This window comes from Myotis brandtii, unplaced genomic scaffold, assembly GCF_000412655.1.
Source record: "Myotis brandtii unplaced genomic scaffold, ASM41265v1 scaffold499, whole genome shotgun sequence".
NCBI classification, from domain to species: Eukaryota; Metazoa; Chordata; class Mammalia; order Chiroptera; family Vespertilionidae; genus Myotis; species Myotis brandtii.
The window spans coordinates 2,121,564-2,146,489 of NW_005369027.1; the positions used below are offsets into that span (position 1 = coordinate 2,121,564).

General features: G+C 39.2%; 1 protein-coding gene across 1 annotated transcript in view; it reads left to right on the forward strand.

Annotated features, from left to right (window-relative positions):
• Positions 1–24,926, forward strand: part of TET1 (tet methylcytosine dioxygenase 1) — a 104,417-nt gene that overhangs the window by 51,168 nt on the left and 28,323 nt on the right. Inside the window, exons 3-5 of the mRNA XM_005876807.2 lie at positions 17,542–19,837; positions 22,692–22,782; positions 23,275–23,368. Of these exons, the coding sequence (XP_005876869.1) occupies positions 17,542–19,837; positions 22,692–22,782; positions 23,275–23,368 (2,481 nt within the window). The remainder of the gene's footprint in view (positions 1–17,541; positions 19,838–22,691; positions 22,783–23,274; positions 23,369–24,926) is intronic.

The window sequence follows — 24,926 nt, forward strand, 5'->3', positions numbered from 1 at the left end:
TTTTTATTGATTTCAGAGAGAAAGGGAAAGAGAGAAACATCAGTGATGAAAGAGAATCATCTCATCAATATGTTGCCTCCTGCACACGCCCTAATGGGGACCAAGCTCACAACCCTGGCATGTGCCCTGACCAGGAATCGAACTGTGACCTCCTGGTTCATAGGTCAATGCTTAACCATGGGGCAACACCGGTTGGGCTATCTTGCCTGTTTTAGTGAATGACAACACCATGCAAATAGCTGCTCAACCCAAAAGTCCAAGAGCAATTTGGAATTCTTCCTGTTCTTCATTTCTCTTTATCCAATCTCTTAAAAATTCTTTTTTTTTAATTCTTTCTTTAAAATTTTATTTATTTATTGTCTGAAGTTTTACATATGTCTCCATTTTCCCCAATTGCCCCGGTCCCCCCAGCCATTCCCACCCAGGCAAGCCTCAGTGCCTGTGTCCATTGGATATGCTAATATGCATGCATAAAAGTCCTTTGGTTGCTCTCTTTTTAAATGAAAAATTTCAGACATAAAACAAGTTGAGAGAATAAGGCAATGAACACCACTTTACCCATGTTCTTAATTCAATAGTTGTCTTCTTTTTTTTTTTATGTGTATGGACTCATGAAAAGTTAGGTCTCTTAATAAGACCATTCTATGCAATCGTAATACCATTATTAGAATTCCCTAATAGTAGCTAATATCTAGTCTATGCTTAGATTTGCTCTTTTGTCCCCAAAGTAAAACTCACATTTTGAGCTTAGAGGACAAGCACCAAGACCAAAGTCCAGGATGAGGAGATGCATTGCAAACGAAGTGCAATCAGTTGATATGATAAATATCTTTGCACAGATAGTAAAGGAAGGAATGCTCAATTTTATCTAAGTAAGGCTGGGGGATGAACAAAACACTTGATTCTATCACTTGGGTGATTGTTAAGAAATCCTTTGTTCTACAGATCACCTTTCTTCCAAGTTCTCCATGTTTTGGGGCAAGTTGGAGAGGGACAGTTGAATGACCAAAGGTCATTCTTTGTTGAAGTTGCTACGTGAGACCAGACCGGCTGCTTCAAGTAACCTAGGGGGAATCAAGGCTGGAGGGGTGGGGCTGATGTGGGAATACTGTTGCTGCTAGAGACACTCTGTAAAATTGACCATGGCTAGGAACTGGAGGCCCTGCTTGCAGGATTGAGAATTGTGAATTTTGCTCTGAGGATTAAGGCTTAGGTTCCCCTACCAAGCTGCTCTTTGACTCTTTTTCTTTTTTTTTTTAATAATATATTTTATTTATTTTTTACAGAGAGGAAGGGAGAGAGATAGAGAGTTAGAAACATCGATGAGAGAGAAACATCGATCAGCTGCCTCCTGCACATCTCCCACTGGGGATGTGCCCGCAACCCAGGTACATGCCCCTGACCGGAATCGAACCTGGGACCCTTCGGTCCGCAGGCCGACGCTCTATCCACTGAGCCAAACCGGTTTCGGCTGCTCTTTGACTCTTCATAGAATTTTTACCTTCAGACCCAAGGGAATGTTGTAGTGGTTAACAGAGATGGGGAATCTTTTTTTCTGCTAAGGGCCATTTAGATATTTATAACATTGTTCGCTTAATATAATTTACTTAATATAGATTTATGTTGCCATGAAAAAAGCTCCTAGGGTTATTGAATTTCTGCTGCCTTGGCAGGCCTAAGCCGAATGATTTTGCGTGCCTTATCAGGGCCCTCTGGCAGGCCGTTCCCCACCCCTGATTTAGAATCTTGATTTTCTAGGGTGATGTTGGTGTTTAGACAGGTGCAGTGTGGAATTCAGCCTAAAGCAACGACATTTGCATTTTAAAAGAAACCCTTAAATAACTGCATTGTGTAATACTTGAAATTTGGTAGTGCAACTAAACAGCTGACTTTGTGATTTGATTTGATTTTAATTAATTAAAATATAAAACTGAAGTAAAGTGAAATATTTGTCAATTAACTATTTGTTTTATTTTGCCATCACTACATTTTACATGGTCATCATTGAAAATTTAGCTTGAACGGAGATTTATTATGTGTGAAATATACATTGAATTTTATAGACTTCATATTAAAAAAGTAAAATATCTCAGGTACTTTTTAATATTAATTACGTGTTGAAATAATATTTTGTCATGGTGGCTTAAATAGAAATATGTGAACATTTATTTCACCTGTTTATTTTTACTTTTCACAACCATTAAAATGTGGTCTCCATAGCCTGGCTGGTGTGTCTCAGTGGTTGGGCATTGACCTATGAACCAGGAGGTCATGGTTCGATTCCCAGTCAGGGCACATGCCTGGGTTGTGGGCTCTACCGCAGTGTGGGGCCTGCAGGAGGCAGCCAACCAATGATTCTCTCTCATCATTGATATTCCTATTTCTTTCCCCCTCTCCATTCCTCTGTGAAATCAGTAAAAATATATATTAAGAGAAATGTGGTCTCCACAATAGCTAGTACCTTTTCTCTCCTATGATACCCTATGAATATTTGAATGAATGCACTGAGGAAGAAGCAGTAAGAATGGAGAATGCAAGATGAATGGGATAGGTTTTCAGGAAAACTCTGCTGAAGCTGTGTTATCGGTTTTTGTCTTCTTGAAGGAAATATTTCAACAATTTATTGGCCCCACAGCAAAAGCATCCTTAGGACAGTGAAGCAAGGAAGGGCATAGAAGAAGCAACAGGAGAGCCTAGGCTGGGCTGCCTCAGCTCACTGGGAAGTCAGAGAAAAGGGGTCTTGGAGACAGGCTTAGGGGGCCCAGGTTGAGTTGCAGCTGTCCATTGCTCCCTTGGTTGCAAGCCTCATGGGGTCCCTCAGAAGTTAGGGCATACGTGCCTTTGGAGGAAGGACAGGAGGACTGGAATGGCACAGGCATGCCCACTGGAGGGAGAGAGTGCTGGGATCCTAATTTTCAGGTGGTTGGGTTTTTTTTTGTTTTGTTTTTTTACTTTCATTGATTTTTTTTAGAGAGAGTAATGGACAGGGAGAGAGAGAAACATCTATGAGAGAGAAACATCAACATCGACAGGGTGCCTCCTACATGCCCCCTGTTGGGGATTGAGCCACAACCCGGGCATGTGCCATGACCAGGAATCAAACCTGCGACCTTTTAGTGCATGGTCCAAAGCTCAATCATGAAGATACATCGGCCACGTTTATCTGGCCTGTTTATGTCTTAGATTTCACACTCTATACCAGCGGTTCTCAACCTGTGGGTCGCCGCCCCTTTGGGGGTCGAACGACCTTTTCACAGGGGTCGCTAAGACCATCGGAAAACACATATATAATTACATATTGTTTTTGTGATTAATCACTATGCTTTAATTATGTTCAATTTGTAATAATGAAATTGGGGGTCACCACAACATGAGGAACTGTATTACAGGGTCGCGGCATTAGGAAGGTTGAGAACCACTGCTCTATACCGACGGCCCTCCCTTACCCCTCACCCCACTCCTTCTTGTGACTAACTCCTGCACACCCTTCAGATCACTCTGAAATGTCACTTTCAGAAACCCTGCACTGACTCTCCCTGCCCTGTCCCCCCCACTCTCCAATCCTCTAAACCCCTACTCCTATCTTCCCCACTAGCCAGGAACTCTTTTTTTAAAAAATTTAAATCTTTATTGTTGAAAGTATTACATGTCCCCTTTTTTTCTCCCATTGACCCTTGTAGCCCACCCCTGCCCCCCGCCCCAGGCCTTCACCACCATATTGTCTATATCCATGGGTTATGCATATGCATACATGTTTTTCACTCGATCACTTCTCAACCACCCACCCTCCCCTGTCTTCTCTCTGAGGTTCTGCTGTCTGTTCTATGCTTCTATGTCTCTGGATATATTTTGTTCATTAGTTTCCACATGCGTGAGATCATGTGATACTTGTCTTTCCCTGACTAGCTTACTTCACTTTGCATAATACTCTCCAGCTCCCTCCCTGCTATCTCAAAGGTGAAGAGATCCTTCTTTGTTTACTGCTGCATATATTCCATGGTATAAATGCACCATGGCTTTTTTATTCACTCATCTGCTGATAGGAATTTGGGCTGTTTCCAGATCTTAGCTATTGTAAATTGTGCTGCAATGAACATAGGGGTGCATACATTCTTTCTGATTGGTGCTTTGGGTTTCTTAGACTAAATTCCTAGAAGTGGGATCACGGGTTCAAATGGCAGTTCCATATTTAAATTTTTTGAGGAAACTCCATACTGTTTTACATAATGGCTGCACCAGTCTGCATTCCCACCAGCAGTGAACTAGGGTGCCCTTTTCTCCACATCCTCGCCAGCACTTGACATTTGTTGATTTGTTGATGGTAGCCATTCTGACAGGTGTGAGGCGATACCTCCTTGTTTTAATTTGCATCTCTCTGATGGTTAGTGACTTAGAGCATTTTTTTCATATGTCTCTTGGCCATCTGTATTTCTGCTTTGGAGAAGTGTCTATTCAAGTCCTTTGCCCCTTTTTTAATTGGATTGTTTGTCTTCCATTTGTTAAGTTGTATGAGTTCCTTACATATTTTGGATATTAACCCTTTGTCAGATATATCATTGCCAAATATGTCCTCCCATTCAGTGGGCTTCCTTTTCATTTTGTTGTGTCTCTCATCATCGATGTTTCTGTCTCTCTTTCTCTCTCTCTTCCTCTTTCTGAAATAAATAAACTTTTGTTTAAAAAAGGACAAAGACATTACAGGGGGAATAAAATTATTAGTTTCTACCCCTTTTGCTCTGTGTTTATACTCAGGATGCTCCTGACTACAACTAAAACTTGCTTAAACAATAAACAATGCATTTTCTGACATAAGAAATTGAGAGACAAGTGATTTCAGGTTAATAAATTCAGCAATTCGAGGTTATCAGAGTTCCATATCTGTTTTTCTGCACTTCTGGACATTTTTAAATGGAACGCTTCAGGAATTTGCATGTCATCCTTGCGCAGGGACCATGCTAATCTTATCTGTATCATTCCAATTTTAGTATACGTGCTGCCGAAGCAAGCACTCTGGACATTTTTATACCTTACAATGTGTTCACATCACTAGAATTTTAAGAGTCAAAACATTACTCAATACCATATTTCAACAAAGATTTTTTATTTAAAGCCTTGGTACTTAGGGAAGGTCTTGTTGGAGGGGTAATCAATAGAATATTCATCTGCTTTATGCTGTTGTACCAAAAAGAGATTATTCTCTGAATTTGTCTGTCCTTGGGTGTGGACACTAGCTGGATTTCTGTTGTCAGTCTCCCTGAGAAGGGTGATTTAAGCTATTTAACTCTGTTTGGGGAGCACTGCAAACCATTTATTCTTAAGTGCTCTTGGTTTAGGGAAGATAGGATTTACTAAGTGGCTGCAAAAGGCTGTATCTTGAGTTTCCCTATTCTGCTAGTCCTGGAATTTTCCTAGCTTCTTACTATTCTGTAACAGTTGGAGGTTGAATTTGGTTCTGGAATGCACAAGGCTCCTCAGAAGATTTATGAGTTATTAGGTTTTGAGGTTAAAGCAGATTTGGGGAAGTAGTAACTAGTTAATTTTTAGACATGGCTGAGTTGTAATTGCCTAGTGAAGATGTCCAGTTGGTGGATGACAGAGTTTGGAGTGTAGGAGACAGACCTTGTCTTACTGTGGGAGTCATCAGCAGATAGGTGTCCCTTGAAGGCAAGTATTTAGCCTCTGGGGAAGGAGCTACCAGGGAAAGATTTACCAGTTTTGTATCTCTAGAATGCTCGGTTTCAGTTAGGAATGTGTAAATACTTGTGTGCATATCACCATCAGCTAAGCGCCGAAGAAATACTCAGTATTCTCAGAGCTTATGTGTTTAGAAAGTTTAGACAGAAAGAGTTGTTATTTTTTTCTTCAAGGGGAAAAATTGGAGACCCAAGGCCACATGGACAATATGGAAGGAACTGGAACTCGCAACTTTTAGTGGTATCATGTAGGATCATGAATGAACTAATTATCTGTGACCTCTGGATGGAGTTAGATGAGGCAAATTCCTTGAATATTATCTTTGATCTTGATGACAGAGCATTCTAGCCAAGAAGAGTTGATAATAGGATTAGTCATAGGACAAATCTGAAAGCTTTAGTATTTATAAGTGTCATTAAGAAAAACCCACAAAACTAATAGTCAGGCACCAAATAGGTGCCTGACTCTTTCTGACTGAATAAGACCATCTTCAATTTGTTTTTTCTAGTTGTTGTGTGTTTTTTTTTTAATTAAAATGTGGCAATTCATACTGGGGTACTATTTAATACCAATACATTTTCATTGAATCTTAGTCTCCTAATTATATGAAACTGAAATTTTTTAGGAAAGGGGTTAGGAAAAAGGTAAAACATATCAGGGCTATCCAGAAATAAGGAATGTTATTGTCCAAGGAACATTTGGAGAGAAAATGGACAGGGGCCTATGACCACATTTTCCCTACTTTTCTTAATAACTTTGTGTGAACTCAGTGCGCATATATTGAATTTGGAATGAGGTGAAGATATTTTGAATATCAATACTATGCTGCTACAAATCACAAGCAGATGAATAAAAGTAGGCCATTGGGTTCACAAAGACAATAATTCTGACAATCTGAGAAAAGAAACTACCATAGGAAGCTGTTCTTTCTTTTTTTGGGGAGGGGAGGGGTTGTTGTTCTTTTAAGTTTTAAGCATCTATGGTAATCATTGTTCAGTAAACATTATTAAGTATTAATAACTAATTGACTTTGTTATAATGTTAATACTTATTTGTTGCTGAAATTAGAGTTAAGCATTAGGATATTGTAAGACCTCTGGTTTGAATCCTGGCTCTGAAAGTATTGATTTGACATTGACTAACCTTTCTAAAACCTTATCAGAAACTTTCTTATAAAAAAAATGGAGATATTAATGCTATTAATCTCGGGAGGGAAAGCAAAAGAGATAATTCATATAAAGTGGTCATAATGATGTGTGGCAAGTAGTTAATGTTCAATACATAAACAATAACTAATAATATTCTTAATTGTGGATTTGAGCCTGGAATTACTAGGATTTTGTTATATGTTGAAGGACAGGTTGAAAAGATCTACCTAACATTTATTTTTACCTTACAGTTCTTTTGTAAACATTAAGATCCAGCAGTATATGCAAATACATGATTTCATATAAGCCTCACAGTAAACCTGTTCAGTAAGTGCTATTACCAATCATGATTTATCTTAAGGAAACTGACTCAAAGAGATTTCATAGAGCAAGGACTTGCTGTAGGCCACATGGTTGGTAAAATATGGTTCTGGGCAAGTAGCCAAATTTATCTGATTCCGGTAAAGCCCACGTTCTTAAAAATATTATGAAACAATTACGGTATACAATGATATACTGAACACCTGAGTCGGGTTATTAAGTTCAAGCATGGGTAGGATAGTTCATGAAAAGGCAGTGGCTTTCCTTTTAGACTCCTTGAAGGAATAGGCTCAGGAACACACCTGCAGTCAAGGGTGAGGGATGATGTCCTGTGATAATGAAGTTCTAGGGCCTGTGAAGGGCATAGAGATTCAGCTGAAAATCTGGAGGGTCTCCACAAGAGCAGGTTAAATCGGTGGTATTCAAGGAATGATTGACTTTGGTAACCAATAACTCACACCCTTGGGAGTAGCCACTTAAGATAAACCTGAATAAGGAGGCAATTTGATAAAGCGATAGCTTGAGGCAGATTTGGGGTCTGAAAGATTTTTGACTAGGCATACTATGTACTGTTTCATGATTCCAGGGGAAGACGTCCAGAGACAAGGAGCCCTGTTGTACAGAGGTCTTCCTCTTCGGTCAGCCATGTTTTCCATACAATTGGAACCAATCTTCAGTTGATGGAATTTTTGATTAATTAGAAGTGGCTACTCCCTTTAGTAACTTGTGTCCCCTCCTTTTTGCCCCACCCCCAAGATAAAAGATTTACTTTGGGGGATAAGAACCCTGTGGCCAAATGAGGGTGGAGTTTTTGTTCCGGACGGGCTAGGCGGATAGAAAGAAGAGTAGTGCAGCTCTGAATCTCCAGTGGGCAAGTCTGGATCTCGGGAGGAGAAGTGGAGATCGTCTGAAATCGCTGTCATGGCTCCAGTTCAGCACAGGAGGGACAAAGACCAAAGGCCTTGTGGCTCAAAGGTAGGACAGGTGGGAAGGAGTGCCGACCCAGTCCCTTAGACACCCTCTTCCTGCCTTTCTGTGGCCTTTGAACCCCTCATGGTGGCTGTAGGCAAACTGGAGAAACAGAGGTCATAGACAAAACTAAAAAAATAGTAGGGCTACAAAGCTTGGTAGACTAAGTATCTTCTTTTTATGCCCAAAGGAAAAAGAGAACTTAACGGTTGGAATTGTGGAGTAGACAATGTCTAGGAAAATAAGGTAGCTGTTTTGCAGGTTCCTTTTGAAGGAGGAGTTTGTGTGTGTTAATTTTTTAAAAATCTTCATTGTTGAAAGTATTACATATGTCCTCTCCCCCCCCCGTTGTCCTCTCCCCGTCTGCCCCTGCCCCTGCCCCCCACCAGAGTACACAGAGCTGGCCTGTGCTGGGCCTGGTGCAGGGAAACAGGCAAAGGAATGCATGTCTGGAGCTCCTGGTCACACGCAGACTCCAGACCCTATTAGGCCATGTGGTTTCAAGTTTGAATTCCAGGGTCAAGCCTCAATCCTTGCTGCAATGCAACTCCACCCCCATTCTCTGAATTTGCTGAAAAAGCTACAGGTGTTCTTAGTCAAGTCATTTGATGCTGACATTAAAAAATAAAAAAAAGGCTACTTGGTTACACAGGGCAAACCAGGAAGAGTAGAGATCCAGAAAAGCCCACACCTCCAATGGCCTAAAAACAGGTTAAAAAGGTGAATGGAACTTGTGGCCTACACAGTGGACCAGCGCCGTGCTGCCTGGTCTGGGAGTGCGTGCTGCCCAGCGTGGCACCTCCGATGCAGCCAAGGCCCTGCAGGTGGAGAAACACTGACCCACCTGTGCTAAAGGTCATAGTCCTGTTGGACCAGGTCTGTGAACATGCTTTGAAAGGCTTTATTCCTTCTTGTGATCTGAGCACGTGCTCCCTGAGACAGGAAGCCAGCACCTATGGAATGTGAGTGTTGTTGGGAGGGACTGCAACCAGATCTGCCCTGCCCAGCGGCAAAATCATCTCATGTCGAGTGTGTTTCCTTCCACGTCCCGCGTGGAGTAGGGTTCGGTATCTGAAAGAGGAGCCGCACAACAAATGAGAGAAAAATGACACGAGATAATTTTGAAATATTGGAGGACCAGGCGAGTAAGTCCAACTCAAGGAGAGGGACTTCCACCCAAGCTCAGGCTGCTCCAATCTTTTATTGAGCTTGGAGTAGCCTTAGGTAAGGAGATTTCAATGACACACAGATCAGTAGACAATTTCCAGGAATAGACAAAGTATCTGATTAGCTCATCAGTAGATGATTTCCAGGAATAGGCAGAGTATCTGATCAACAATAATCAACAAGGATCTACATAAGTATCTAAGGAATTAAGTGAACTAAGGTGGGGATGATGCTTCAACTATTATTACCTAAATTAACTGGGTGGTTCCTAGATTAACTGGGTGGTGCACAGTTCTGACCTTTGCTAGGACTTCAAAGGTTACTAGCTTTTGGGGGTCTCTGTCTAAACTCAGCTAGTGAAGACAATGAATGGACTCCGGCAATCTCATACTAAAATACCTCTTTGCTTTATGCCTTCTGAGCTCCTACAGGAGTAGTTTGGGCATCATGATGATAAGAATGTAGAGAAATGAGAAAATGGAGAGGGCTTGAGAACTGTTGGACCCAGATGTGAACTAAGGAGTTCAATGTTCCTGTGGGTTGAGTGGGTAGGAAGGGCCCATAACAACCTATGTCTTGGGATGGGTATAGAGGAAAAGACAGAGAACTAGGGGACTTTGCATTGCTATCTTGTAAAATGTGCCCTTGGGCTCTCGGTGAGGTGGAGTGGGGGGCGTAGTTAAGGACGGGAGTGAAAAAATGATGGGGGAGGGGGGGAGAGGAGAGGAGAAGAGAGAAGTGTGTGCAGCTGGCATGAGTTTGTTGTTCCCAAGGAACTTGAGGGTGTAAAACCATCACTTTTCCATTATTAATCTTAGAGGGAAGAAGAGAGAGAGGGAGATAGGGGAGAGAGAGAGAGACATTGATCAGCTGCCTCCCATCCACACCCTGACCAGGGATCAAACCTGCAACCTGGTTATGTGCCCTGATAGGGAATCAACACAAGACCTTTCAGTGTACCCGACCACACTGCAACCACCTGAGAGCTACACTGGCCAGGGCAGTTCTCCAATAGGCTTGAAACACTTTACTACTACTACTACTACTACTACTACTTCTTCTTCTTCCTGTTCTTCTTCTTTTTAAATATATTTTTGATTTCAAAGAGGGAGAGAGAGAGAGAGAGAGAAAGATAGCAACATCAATGATGAGAGAGAATCATTTATCGGCTGCCTCCTGCACACCCCACCACTGGGGACTGAGCGAGCAACCCGGGCACGTGCCTGCCCTTCACCGGAATTAAACCTGGGACCCCTCAGTCCGCAGGCTGATGCTCTATCCACTGAGCCAAACTGGTCAGGGCTTTTAAAAATATAGATTTTTATTGATTTCAGAGAGGAAGAGGAAGGGAGGGGGAGAGAGAAACATAGATTGGTTGCCTCCCACACACACCCTGGGCCGGAGATTGAACCTGCAACCCATTCAGGCCTTGGGCCTCTGCACTGCCACTGAGAAAAACCGCCCAGAGCTATTCCCAACTCCTGCTCAGGTGGACACACTGTTAGTTTACAATCCCCCTTGATGGGCATATTTATGCCACAAAAATTGCTCAACACTACAAAACAGGGCTCCTCCCACACTTCCCAAGCTGATTGTTAAACATTTACCAGCACATCACTGAACACAGTATCTATAAGACAAATGTTGACAGTTCTACATATCCTTCCTGACATTTTATTTTTAAATTTTTTAAAGATATATTTTTCTTGATTTCAGAGAGGAAGGGAGAGAATCTTTGATCAGCTGCCCTCAGCACGCCCCCTACTGGGGATGGAGCCGACAACCCAGGCATGTACCCTTGACTGTAATCGAACCCAGGATCTTGAGTCTGCAGTCTGACGCTCTGTCCACTGAGCCAACACAGCCAGGGCTCACTTTTGATTTCTTAAAGTGGAGGTACTTTCAGGCTTAGCTTTGGGTTTGCTTACGTAGGTGAATAAGGCATAAGAACCACCTCAGAGGCCTCCTTGTTTAGTTAATGGAATAGTAGTTATGTATTAAATTTTTTATTATGGGAAAATTTCAAACAAAAGCAAAGCATATACTATGATTACCCTTTCTGGCCTCCCTCGCCATGTGCCCTCCCCCCACCCCTAGTGCCTTCCTGACATTTTAAACAAGTATTAGCCAATTGACATATGTACACTCGGCATCCCTTTTTCCCTTCTGCTCCACTTTGTAATTCGGTACTACATAAACTATTCTGCATTTAGCTTGTCTTCACTCAATATACCCTAGGAATCTTCCCATGGAGAGCTTAATCAATTTTTGTGTAATGTTAAAGGAAATGTGTTAAAATATCAAAACAGAATTTAATCAGGTCTGGGACTCAAGCACCTTCTATTTTCTCATTGCTAAGTGTGGCTTCTAACCTCTTCCTACCCACCACTTGTGTTAGTTTCTTTTTAATCTTTCTGAGTTTTCTTTATACAAATACGAATATATATATAATTTCCCTGTACATTTTACACAAAAACAAACATTGCAAACACAGGTTCTATATCTTTTTCAATACATACTGGACATCCTGCCTATTAGCAATGGAATTGTTTTTGTGGTGTTTTTTTTTTCTGATAGCTGCAAGGTATTATGTAGCTGTAGCACAACTGAATTCATCTACTATAGATGGGCCTTTGGATATTTTCAGTTACTTGTTAAAACATACAAAGTTGTCTCCCTGACCGGGTGGTTCAGTTGGTTGGAGCATCATACTGTACACCAAAGACTGCAGGTTCAATTCCTAGTCAGGGCACATACCTAGGTTGTTGGTTTGATCCCTGATTGGGGTGTGTGTGGGAGGCAACAGATTGATATTTCTCTCATCGATGTTCCTCTGGGGTGAGGATTTACCTAACATACTAATATATGCAAACATGTTATTATGTACAGGCATAATTAGAATACATTCTCCAAATTGAAGTTGCTGTGTCAAAGAATAAGCTGCATTTTTAATTTTCATAATTATTGCCAGACTGCACCATTTTCAGTCCAACCAAAACATACAAAGTTGTCTCCCTGACCGGGTGGTTCAGTTGGTTGGAGCATCATACTATACCAAAGATTGAACCTACACCAAAGATTGTAGGCTCAATTCCTAGTCAGGGCACATACCTAGGTTGTTGGTTTGATCCCTGATTGGGGTGTGTGTGGGAGGCAACAGATTGATATTTCTCTCATCGATGTTCCTCTGGGGTGAGGATTTACCTAACATACTAATATATGCAAACATGTTATTATGTACAGGCATAATTAGAATACATTCTCCAAATTGAAGTTGCTGTATCAAAGAATAAGCTGCATTTTTAATTTTCATAATTATTGCCAGACTGCACCATTTTCAGTCCAACCAGCTTTATATGAGACTGTAATCCCCACAGGTTCCCCAAGGGCCTAGGTGGTCAAACTTTTTCATATTTGCTGTTCTGATAAGTAAAAAATAGCTTAGTTTCATTTTAATTTGCATTTTTCTTGAAGTTGAGCACCTTTTCAGTTTTTACCTCAGGGTGGTAGTGAGGATGAAGCGAGTGTTATACACAGCTAACATTCTTTGAATTGTTAGGTCGCAAAACCTCATTTTTGTCACATTATCTAATCGCCATCACAATCTATACAATCCCTTATGAAATGAAAGTAAGTCATTCCCTGGGTGACATAATTCCTCAGGATTGCTCCTCTTCCCCATCTTAGGGTTCAAGATTAACCAGTGATAGCAATTAAGCTGCTTTTCTTTTCAACACTCGTACTTAAAAAATAAATGTTTAGACATTTTTTAGATGTATTTTAAAATAAGATGATGCTACATATATATTTTCAAACACAAGTAAATTTTTAATTTGAAATTCACCGAAGTAGACAAAGTGAGCGTGGAGGAAGTGAGCCAGCTGGGCTGCATGGGTTTAGGAATGAATTTACAGAGGCAAAAGAAGGGCGCTTGGAAAGCAAAGAGATCCCTAGAGGGAGAGGCGGCCTCTTTGGGTCTCTGGGTACTCAGTCCTAAGGGCTTGTTGAATATTTTTAAAACTGCTTTTTCATTCCATGCTCATTCACTTTTTTGTTTTTTGTAACAGCTTTACTAAGACATTTCACATGCCATACTAGTCATGTTTTGCCCGTTCATTTTTGACATGGCCTGAATTTGCTCGGGCCACTCCGTTTCACTGTGAATGGCAGGTTTCACTATGAACACACAGTTTCACTATGAGCAGCAAGAGCAACCGTTTTCGTAGGGCCCATGCTCACACACACTATTACATTTAATAGAACGTGTTTGCAAGAGTTCAGGGGTGATTTCTGAGGATACAGAAGAGAAAAACTTACTAGCCCCTAGTGAAATGTAACATGTTAAATTGTTTTCTTAAAGTCCAAGTTTAGTAGTTGGCAGTGTATAGAGCATGTTTCCTTGTCATTAGACTTGTGATGCTCAGTGTTTTTAAAAAGCCATATGAGATATAATTACATAATAAAGGTCAGTTATGTTTAATTACTCTCATTAATTAATGAGGATTATTGTGCTTTTGACACAAATCTTATTTTAAAAAATATGGCTTTATTGATTTTAGAGAGAGGAAGGGAAAAGGAGAGAAAATTCAATGTGAGAAACATTGATTGATTGCCTCCTTCATGCCCCCTACTGGGGATGGAGCCCCAAACCTGGTCATGTGCCCTGGCCAGGAATCAAACGCTCAACCAAATGAGGGACACTGGACAGAGCTGGCACATACACCTTTCCAGGACCTCAAGATCTTCTCTGTAGAGGAATGTATCCATCAAAAGTTTCAGTGTGTTTGGATATTTATGTTAATAAAACTTGAAACAGCAAGTAAAAAATAAATAGCCTCCCCCTTTTCCTTTCCATTTCCTAGTAGTAAGTGCTGTTAGTATTGTAGCTTTATCCTACCAGCTTTTTTGTAGCGCTAGACAAATATTTGTGTGTTCCAATTAAAAGGCATGATAACATCACGTCTGTGGCTTATGTATTGGGGTTAATATACGTATTATGGATATCTTGCCATGCAATGACTACATTGAAATATAGAGTGATGTCTTTACATTATGTCACAATGGGAATGTAGTAACAGGTTGCTCACACTTTCTTGAATAGAAATGTTATGTGACATTATTGTTTGCTTACATACATTTCTATCTTTTTGTTTTTTGCCACTTGGATCGATGAAAAGTGTTTATTGGCATTTGCTTGACTTCTCATATTTAAGTAGGTTTTGAGTCTTTGAATTTCAACTGGAGTGAATATGTCCATTCTGTACTCAGTATTATTATATTGAATCATTTTCCTTATTAATTTTTGGAGCCCCTTTACATGATGAATAAGAACTCTTGCCCTAACTGGTTTACTGTAACACTATCAGTCTGCGGACTGTAGGGTCACGGGTTTGATTCCAGTCAAGGGCACTTACCTCGTTTGCAGGCCCAGTTGCAATAGATTTCCAACACTATGTTGAATAAGAATTGGCAAAGTGAACATCCCTGTCTTGCTCCTGTTCTCAGTGAAATGGTTTTAGTTTTTGCCCCATTGACTATCGTGTTGGCTGTAGGTTTGTCATATATGTCCTTTATTATTTTGTGGTATGATCCCTCTACTAGTGTTCCCACTTTGCTGAGATTTTTTATCAAAACTGGGTGTTGGAATTTGTTGAATGCTTTTTCTGCATCTATTGATACGATCATGTGAGTTAGTCTTTTAATTTATGTGATGTGTCACGTTTATTGATTTGCGAATATTGTACCAGCCTTGCATCCTTAGAGTAAATCCCTCTTGGTCATGTTGTATGATCTTTTAAAATATATATATAGTTTTCTTGATTTCAGAGAAGGAAGAGAGGGAGAGATATAAACATCAAAGATGAGAGAGAATCATGATCGGTTGCTTCCTGCAGACCTCCTGCTGTGGATCAAGCACGTGCCCTGACCGGAATTGAACCGCGACCTCCTGGTTCAGAGGTTGACCCTGAACCACTGAGACACACCAGCCAGGCATGATCTTTTTAATATATTGGTGGATTCGATTTGCTAATATTTGTTGAGGATTTTAGCATCTTGTTCATCATGGATATTGGCCTGTAAATCTCTTTCTTTGTAGTCTTTATCTGGTTTTGGAATTAGGATAATGCTGGCCTCATAAAAATGAGCTTAGAAGCGTTCCTTCCTCTTGGATTTTTTTTGGGAATAGTTTGAGGAGGTTAGGTGTTAATTCTTTGGAATGTTTGGTAAAACTCCCCTGTGAAGCTGTTTGGACCAGGGCTTTGGTTTGCTGGGAGTTTCTTTTTTATTATTATTATTACTGCTTCAATTTCATCAGTTGTTATGGGTCTCTTCTTCCTAATTAAGTTTTGGAAGATTATACTTTTCTAGGAATTTGTTTATTTTGTCCAGGTTGTCTTTTCTTACAATCCTTTATATTTCTGTGGTGACAGTTGTTATTTCACCGTTTTCATTTCTAGTTTTATTTAGTCTCTGTCATACAAAAAGCAACCAGTAATGCGTAAATAAGTGGAATAACAAATCAATGTTTCTCTCAATCTGTCAAATCAATAAATAGAAAAAAGGAATTAGATATAGTTTTTTTCTACTAAGATTGATTAGTGTTGTTTTATACAATTGGATAATGCTTACATATTTTATGTTCTGGATATAACTATATTGCAATTCTGAATTCTGATCAGTTTTTAATAAATGCTCCTGATTTCTCTGTGGAATCAGTTGTATCATCTTTATCCAACAAGAAATCTCCTAATTTTTTATATTCATTTTTTTCTCTCCTTGGCATTGAATAGAACATCCAGTGCCATGTTTAAATGTTAGTAGTATAGAAGTTATCTTTCTCTTTGCTCCTCCCATCAGTGTTTTAAATATTTCATACATTGGCTTTTAGTATATTCATAAGGTTGTGCAATCAACATCATGTCCATTTTTTTAAAAAAAATACTTTTTTATTGATTTCAGAGAGGAAGGGAGAGGAAGAGAGAGATATAGTAACAGCAATGATAAGAGACAATCATTGATCGGCTGCCTTCTGCACACCCCACACTGGGGATCAAGCCCGCAACCCGGGCATGTGCCCTGACTACGAATTGAACCGTGACCTCCTGGTGCATAGGTCAATGCTAACCACTGAGACATGTCGGCCAGTCCGAATATGATTTCTTAATGGGCATAAGGTTTCTCTTCCGATGATGAAAATATTCTAGAATTAGATAAGAGTCAGTTTTTGACAGCATTGTGAATGTACTAAAAACCACAGTAATGTATAATTTTAAATGGTAACATTGAATTTTTATTTTATTAGAATTTGATCTCAGTATAAATTTTTAAAAGGAATTGTATCACTACCCACTCACCAGAATGACCAAATGAAAAGACAGAAAATACTAATTGTTAATGAGAATGTAGAAGAATTGGAGCTCTCATAATCATTGGCTGAAAGTGTATTGATAACCACTTTAGAAAAAGTGTTGCCCTATGTACTAAAGTTGAAGATATGCAGACATATTCACACACTCTAGCACCCAGCATTTTCACTCCACACAATGCATATAATAAAACTATAGGAGTATACTTGTAATAGTCAAAAACTAGAAATAACTTAAATGGCCATCTACAGTTGAAAGATCAATATAATGAGTTACTATACAAAACCATGAATTACAAGTGTTCTTAACAGGTTGTGACGTTCCAATGGCTCATAGTGAGATATTTAAATGGATAAATCTCACAAATATAATTTTGAGTGAAAGGCAGTCAGTTTTGTAGTTTGATAATAAGCAAAAGAAATCTATGATGTCAAAGCAATGGTTTGCCTTTGGCACTTGAATGATGACTCAAGGAAATTTCAATTGGATTCTTGGCATATAGGTGTTCTTTCAGGAAAATTCATTATATACTTAGGATTTATACATTTTCTACTTCAGTGCACTTTGCATTAAAATAACAGAAGTTGCCCCATGAAATGGTGCCAATTTATAATTATTTAAAAAATGTATTTGGCAAAACATGAATATACCAAATAATTAAATTAACGGGCAAGAGAGTATAATAGTTTCTACTTTTTTTTCCTTTCTCTCTACACACCTCTTACTGGTATTTTATGACTTCTCCGAACATGTAAAAGTGAAAGTAATATTCTCTGGGGCTTCACATTTATTTTCTCTTTAATTGTTTAGTTCCAATGACTCTTATTCAGATATTTAAATGGATAATAAGAATATTTGCTGTGTTTGTTTTATAGGCAGATTTGAAAAACAAAGCAGTAAATGGCCCCAAGTCAGTATCCATGGACTACAGTGGATGTGGTCATGGGGAAGAAAAAAGATCGGAATTGAACCCACATCCCCCTGAAAATGTAACTGAAAATGAAGAAAGTACGACAGGTATTGAAGTGGAGAAGTGGATGCAGAGCAAGAAATCACATGTAACAGATCAAGTCAAAGGAGAGGTTAAGGCAATTGTGACGGAAGGTGAAAAACTGGGAAACTCTGAAGATGACACGAAAAAAGTCCTACCTGACCCTCAAAATTTGTTTGCACAAACGGTAAATGGCATTAAAAATGTACACTACTTACCAACAGAAACAGATGTGTCTTTTACAAAATTCAACATTGAAAAATTTGGCAAGGTGTCTGAAAACAATTCCTATAAACCCCTGATAGACACTGCAAACCAGAACAATGCCATGAGCTCCATTGCTGCTAATGCAAGCAGCGATCATCTTACGGGGAGAAGCGATGTTTTTGTCTTCCAGAAGCCTGGCTCTGAGTCTTTTCCTGATCCTGCAGATTTCAACTGCATGAGTCCTATGAGTACACGCAATGAAAGTGATCAACCAAAATCTCTAGAAAATATACCAACTTCAGAACCAATACATGGATCTCCAGTTCAACAAAATCTTCTATCCCTAGTGACAGATAGGACATTAACGCAGGAGCAAGTGGATGTTATAGAAGCTTTGGCTCAGCTTTCAAAACCCCCTGCAGAAAATTCCTCACCATCAACGTCTGAGAAGGATGAAGAAAACGAGCAGATGTCAGCTAGTTTGCTTAACTATACAGCTTTAATCTATTCTCTAACAAAAGACCCCGAAGAACCGTTTTTGCAGGGGGAGCCTCAAAGCCTTCACCATTGTCCATCTGTAGAAAAGCAAAGTTCATGCAACACGGTGGTGTTCAATGGCCAGAATAACATTTCCATGTCACATAACAGTGCAGCTACTGACCAAGTATCCCCGAAGCCACAGGAATATTCAAAAGCAAAAAATTCCACATCTCTTTTTACACCAAATTCTAGTTCATCTGAAATTGACACCAATCAAAATGCTGTTCATAATAGCAGTATTCTTGACAGTTGTTCAGAAAATTTGCATGAGAAACCATCAACAAGTGGTGAATTGGGGTCCTGCAACCAGTTACTGGACAGCAGCAAAAAGTTAGACTCAAAGGATGATCCATCATCATGTCAAGATACAGTTCATAGTCAAATAGAGGAAGATGTTGCTACCCAGTTAACACAACTTGCATCAGTAATTGAATTCAATTATATAAAACCAGAGGAAACAAATGTTGAAAGTACATCAACAAACCTTGTGTATAACGTGCAAAAACACAGTCAGGAGAAGAACACGATAAAACCGAAATCACGTTCCAGTGTAAAAAATAACCATGGCTCATCAACAAAGCAAAAGAACAAAACCCGGAAAAAGACAAAATCTGCTCCATCCAGAGAAAGGCGGAAAAAGAAGCCTGCAGTCACAAGTTGTCAAGAAAATGATCAGAAAAAGCAGGAAAAGTTGTCATATGAGTATAATAAGCTACATGACATTTGGATAGCGTCTAAATTTCAAAGATTTGGTCAAATTGGTCCACGTGATTTTCCTATTCGGTTGGGAAAAATTCCTCCTGTAACCCACGTACGGACAACACTTACTCAAGCAAGTTTAGCATTAAAACACAAGAAATTATTTCCTCCACTGGCCCAGATAAAATTTGAGCGAAATTCTGAATTAGCACAGGAAGAAATGATGAATGTTGATCCGCTGCATTCTCACTCCATATTCCATTTAAAAACAGAATCCAATGGGCAGGCGTTTACAGAAGAAGTTTCTCATTCTCAGGTACAGCCCATCGTGCATGTCAGTCAGGAAGCCCATCCTGTACTCCAGTCCTCCTCTCCCACCAATCCGTGTGCTAATGTGATGGCTGACCATGACCGAACACAGTTCCAGCAGGATGTGAAAGACCAACTCATGCATCAGACGCTGCCAGCATTGCCTAGCATCTCTCATGAGACCCCTTCATCGGACCCAGGACAAGTGCTCAGGAATGTAAATGTAGAACGTTCAGGTGGAATCACAGTGGTTTCTACCACAAATGAAGAAGACGTGTTTTTACCTAGTGTTGGAGCATCCGAAGTTTCCCCAATAGAAAACGCACATAATTTTCATAATTATGCCATGAACTTTTTAACGAATTCTACAAGAAACCTGGTGTCCACAACGAAAGATTCTGAATTGCCAAGCTGCAACTGCCTTGGTAAGTGCATGTGTATGGTGTGTGTGTTTCTCCTTTTACCTGCATTAATTGCCTCCAGTCATGGCTAAATCAAGTTTTGTTTGTTGTATTTTATATGTGGCATTTTGGCCCTATTCATATTCTAGCGAAGGTGGACCACATAATTCTATGCTACACATTTTTCTGTCAGACCTTTAATGATGCTGCTCAGGTGAATTGGAAATTCAACTCATAATCAGGAAACTTTCTCAAGTGGAAAATTAGCTGATTTCATTCCAGGCTAAATGTCTCAAATTGTTTACTCTGAATATTATAAGAATGAATTTTTTTTATACTTTATTACAGTTTGTTCCTATATTTTAAAAAATGCCTGGCCGGCATGGCTCAGTGGTTGAACACAAAAGGATTTCAAAGCTATAAGCTTTTGCTTATAATATTTTTTAATTGTGAGATATAATATGCATACAGAGAATGTAAAATATATATACAAACTAACAAATGACCATAAAAATTTAATGTTATTGCTACCTCCAGTCAAGAAATAACTGGGATATTTCTTTTTTAGTGCCTAGTGCTTTTATGCTCTGCTATATAATTCATAATACTGACTAGTTGAAGAATTTGCAAACCTTTTGGAGTTTTAAAATATTGAATTGTTCGCCCTGGCCATTGTGGCTCAGTTGGTTTGATGTCCTCTGGTGCGCCCAAAGGTTGCTGGTTTGATTACCAGTGAAGGTACTTGCCCAGGTTATGGCCTTGATCACCAGTAGGGGGTGTGTGTAGGAGACAATCAATGTCTTGCTATCACATAGATGTTTCTCTTTCTCTCTAAAAATCAATTTTAAAATCTTTAAAAAATATTACAGTAGCCCTAACCGGTTTGGCTCAGTGGATGGAGCATCGCCCTGCGGACTCAAGGGTCCCGGGTTCGATTCTGGTCAAGGGCACGTACCTTGGTTGCGGGTACATCCCCAGTAGGAAGTGTGCAGGAGGCAGCTGATCAATGTTTCTCTCTCATTGATGTTTCTAACTCTCTACCCTCTCCCTTCCTCTCTGTAAAAAATCAATAAAATATATTTAAAAAAAAATATTACAGTACTAAAGGACTAAGCTAGAATTCAGAGACAGGCAATCCAAACTCCAGTCTATGTTTGTAATATTCACCATCTGTTGCTTAAAAATCTGAAGTCAAATAGTATAAGTGATTTTCTGAATATCATGACAAATGGAAAGAAGATCTGTAAAATTTATATACCTGAGATAGTCCAATGATACCATTTGCATTAGCTTCAATAGGATGATTGTCTAGTTTCAAGACTCTTTCCTTACACATAGTAACTAGCCACAGTGTAAGAGTTCAGACAGCGAGGCATCAAAGTTTGAGTATCTGCAATGATCACGGAACTGTGTTTTCCTATAATAATTACATGTGAGGTTATTGTGCTCATTCTATAGAAATAGGAACTTAAAGAAGAGAAACAAAAAGCAGACTCACTCAGAAATCATCCCAAGTGGGACCATCACATTTAAGGGTAAAGGATTTCCCTGGAGGTATTATGTTCTAGCAAAATAAGGGCAATAACCTCTATCCAAGTCAGGGTTCCTCAAACTTATCGCTATTGGCCTTTTAGAGGGAACAATTCTTTATTGTAGGGAGACATGCATTGTCGCGGTTTAGTGGCATTGCTGGCCTACACATACACACCCCTCCCCAGTTGTCACAGCCAAAAACCATGTCAAATGTTCCACCAAGGAAAATTCACCCTTCATTAAGAACCAGTATTCTAGATAACTAGTAATAAATTGAAATCTATTCAATAGATCTTGCTGCAGAAGCCACAGAACTTAATCCCAAATTGTATTTGGTGCCCAATCAAAATAGTTCAATGATGACATTGTGGTGTAGGTGGGTACACCCTGGCCAATAATATTTAATTCCACAGTGACTCTAATTAGGCATGATTCAAGAGACCAAGTTAGAAACACTGTTTTCTAATAAATCTGTAATTCACAAAAATTCAAATGGTACAGAATTGTGATGCAAACATCTTCTAAAAATAAAACCTGTTACTTTTTCTACATGAATTAACATTATACTGATTTTAAATTTGTTTCAAATTTTGAAAAATTTAAGACTTTTAAAACACTGTATTTTTGCAATTTGTTTCTTTACCTTAAGAAATTAGTACACCCGAAACTAATACAAAATAATAGAATGTATACTGTAATTGAAAAAAATAAAAATGTTCTTTTATAATTTTTTAGATTTTTTTCAGTGATTGTAAATATCATCATATTGTTTTTAATAGCTTTATTGTTTTCCACCATATAAACATCTCCTAACTTATTTAACCTATCACTTACTTACAGATGTTAAGGTTTTTCTCTCTATCTCTCGATATTACAAATAATTGTAACTAGGAACATTCTTGTGTACATTTGCATTATAAATACATAATTGTGCAATTGTAGACTAGAACAGATCCTTAGTGGTGAAATTGTTGGGCTCAATTAATAGGATTCTGAAACTATGCTTTTAAGTATATTGTTCTTGGATAAATCTGAATTTTGTACCTCAATTATTAATAGATTTCTTAAAAGCAAGAAATTAAGAGAATAAATATGACCCACTTCTTAAAATGTATTCCCCCTCCTTCCCCCCTCTGATTCTCAGAGGAAGAGTGAATTAGGAACATAAAGTTAAATTCAGGGCTCATTGCCCTACACTTTAATGGCTAAAGCTTACCAAAACCTTGTCAAGATTCATTGTTCTGAATTGGGAAAAAAACACACCCCAAAACTATAAAAATAGCACTTCCTTGCCCCTACGCAGTTCTGTAAAACTTTGGGTCTAATAATCTTATTCCTTCCACAGATCGAGTTATACAAAAAGAAAAAGGCCCATATTATACGCACCTTGGGGCAGGACCAAATGTTGCCGCTGTCAGGGAAATCATGGAGACTAGGTGAGGAAATACGCTTCCCTGTTAAAATATTATTGTGGACCAGACTCGATGCAGAGAAATTACTTATGAGATGGATGTTTCTTAGGGCCCAGGAAGAAAATCGCTTGCTGGTGTCCCTGCTCAGTCACTCATCACAGGAGGCACTGGGCACCCAAGAACACACAAAGCAAGGCTGTCTTCGTTAAATTCAGAAATATTCACTTTTTATATTATTGTATCATAATAGAAGAAATAGTTCAAATTACCTCTATCAACACCATTCACATTCTTTTTGTCTGTCTGGGAGCCAGGCCATTTTTAAAGAGTGATCTTTAAGGATAAGTAAACAACTGGATATAGCAAAATATCTGCCACACAAAATTAAGTTTTTAACAATAGTAAATAATGACAAGTGTTTGATTTTTGTACTTCTGTAAAGCCATACCTTATGCACATTAAGATGTTAAAAGTATATATCGCAATTATTTTCTTTTCACTGTGTTTTGTACTCAGGTATGGGCAGAAAGGAAGTGCAGTAAGAATAGAAAAAGTAATATATACCGGAAAAGAAGCGAAAAGCTCTCATGGATGTCCTGTCGCTAAGTGGGTAAGTAGTTTGTATTTATACATTTTTCAAAAAGGGATTTTTCCATGTGTAAAAATTTGTTTTCATTGATTTTAGAGAGAGAAGGGAGAGGAATAGGGAGATAGAAACATTGATGAGAGACAAACATCAATTGGTAACCTCCTGCCATAGAGTTTACATATTTCTGGTTTTCCAATTTATTTCTCTTGTGTATCTGAGATGTACAATCATGTAATTTATCCTCCTTTCCAAATTTTATACTTTTAACTTCTTTCATTTAATATACTTAGTCTACCAGACTAACTCCAATTTTTTATTCCTTATTTTGTTCTCATTAGTGAGAACTTTCCAGGGGATTCTCATGATGAACGAACATTCAGGAAAGGCCTCTCTGGGAGGGGAACATCTAAACTGAGATCTGAGGGACATAAAGGAGCCCTGAGTATGCAAAGAATACCCCCCAAGAATGTAGGGAAGAGCATGTATAAGCCAAGAACATGTGTACAGGTCAAGGAAGAGAGTACATTCCTCATTAATCTTAGAGGGCGAGTGAAGTTAAAGAGGTTACGAACGTAAGCCGGTGAGGGTATGAAGGTAGATAGAAACCAGAGTATGAATGGTTTCATAGATCAGGGTGAGGAATTAGAGTTTTAGTTTACACACAACATGAAGCCTTTGATGTATTTTAATTAGGGGTGTGTTATCGGACTGATTTATGCTTTTAAAAAGGGCATTCTAAGAAGATAATTGATAAAGTCTGTATTCATTACCTGTTGCTACTTAGTGGCTGTGTGCTAGTGGCCTCATTTCCTTAAAAGACATCTTTCTCCTGTCAGAGCATCTTGGTTTCCCCCAGAGTGAGTCAATCAAAGGATAACACAGAGGAAGCCACAATGTCTCTTGTGACATTAGCCTTGGAAGTTGCTACACAAGTAAGCCCTATTCAATGCAGGAGGAACTATGCGAGGGCATAACTACCAAGTGGTGGTGATCATTGGGGCCATCTTGGAGACTTGACTAATATGTTATCTTCACTAAACACCAACATGTAAGAATACTACATTGGCCCAGCCGCTGCTGCCCAGTGGTTGAGCATCAACCAATGCGATGAACCAAGAGGTCATGGTTCAGTTCATGGTCAGACGGGCTTGATCCCTGGCAGGAGGCGGCTGATCAATCAATGCCTAGGTTATGGGCTCATTTCCCGGTGTAGGAGGCAACCAATGTTTCTATCTCTCCCTCTTCCTTCCTTTCTGAAATCAATAAAAATATTTTTTTTTAAAAAAAGAATACTATCTATCCTAGGCCTCTCTGATATATCCCATACCTACTACATCTATCTTCTTTAACCCTGTCTTCTCTAAAGGAAAACCTTTTTTTTAAAAAATATATTTTATTAATTTTTTACAGAGAGGAAGGGAGAGAGATAGAGAGTTAGAAACATTGATGAGAGAGAAACATCGATCAGCCGCCTCCTGCACATCTCCCATTGGGGATGTGCCCGCAACCTAGGTACATGCCCTTGACCAGAATCGAACCTGGGACCCTTCAGTCCGCAAGCCGACGCTCTATCCACTGA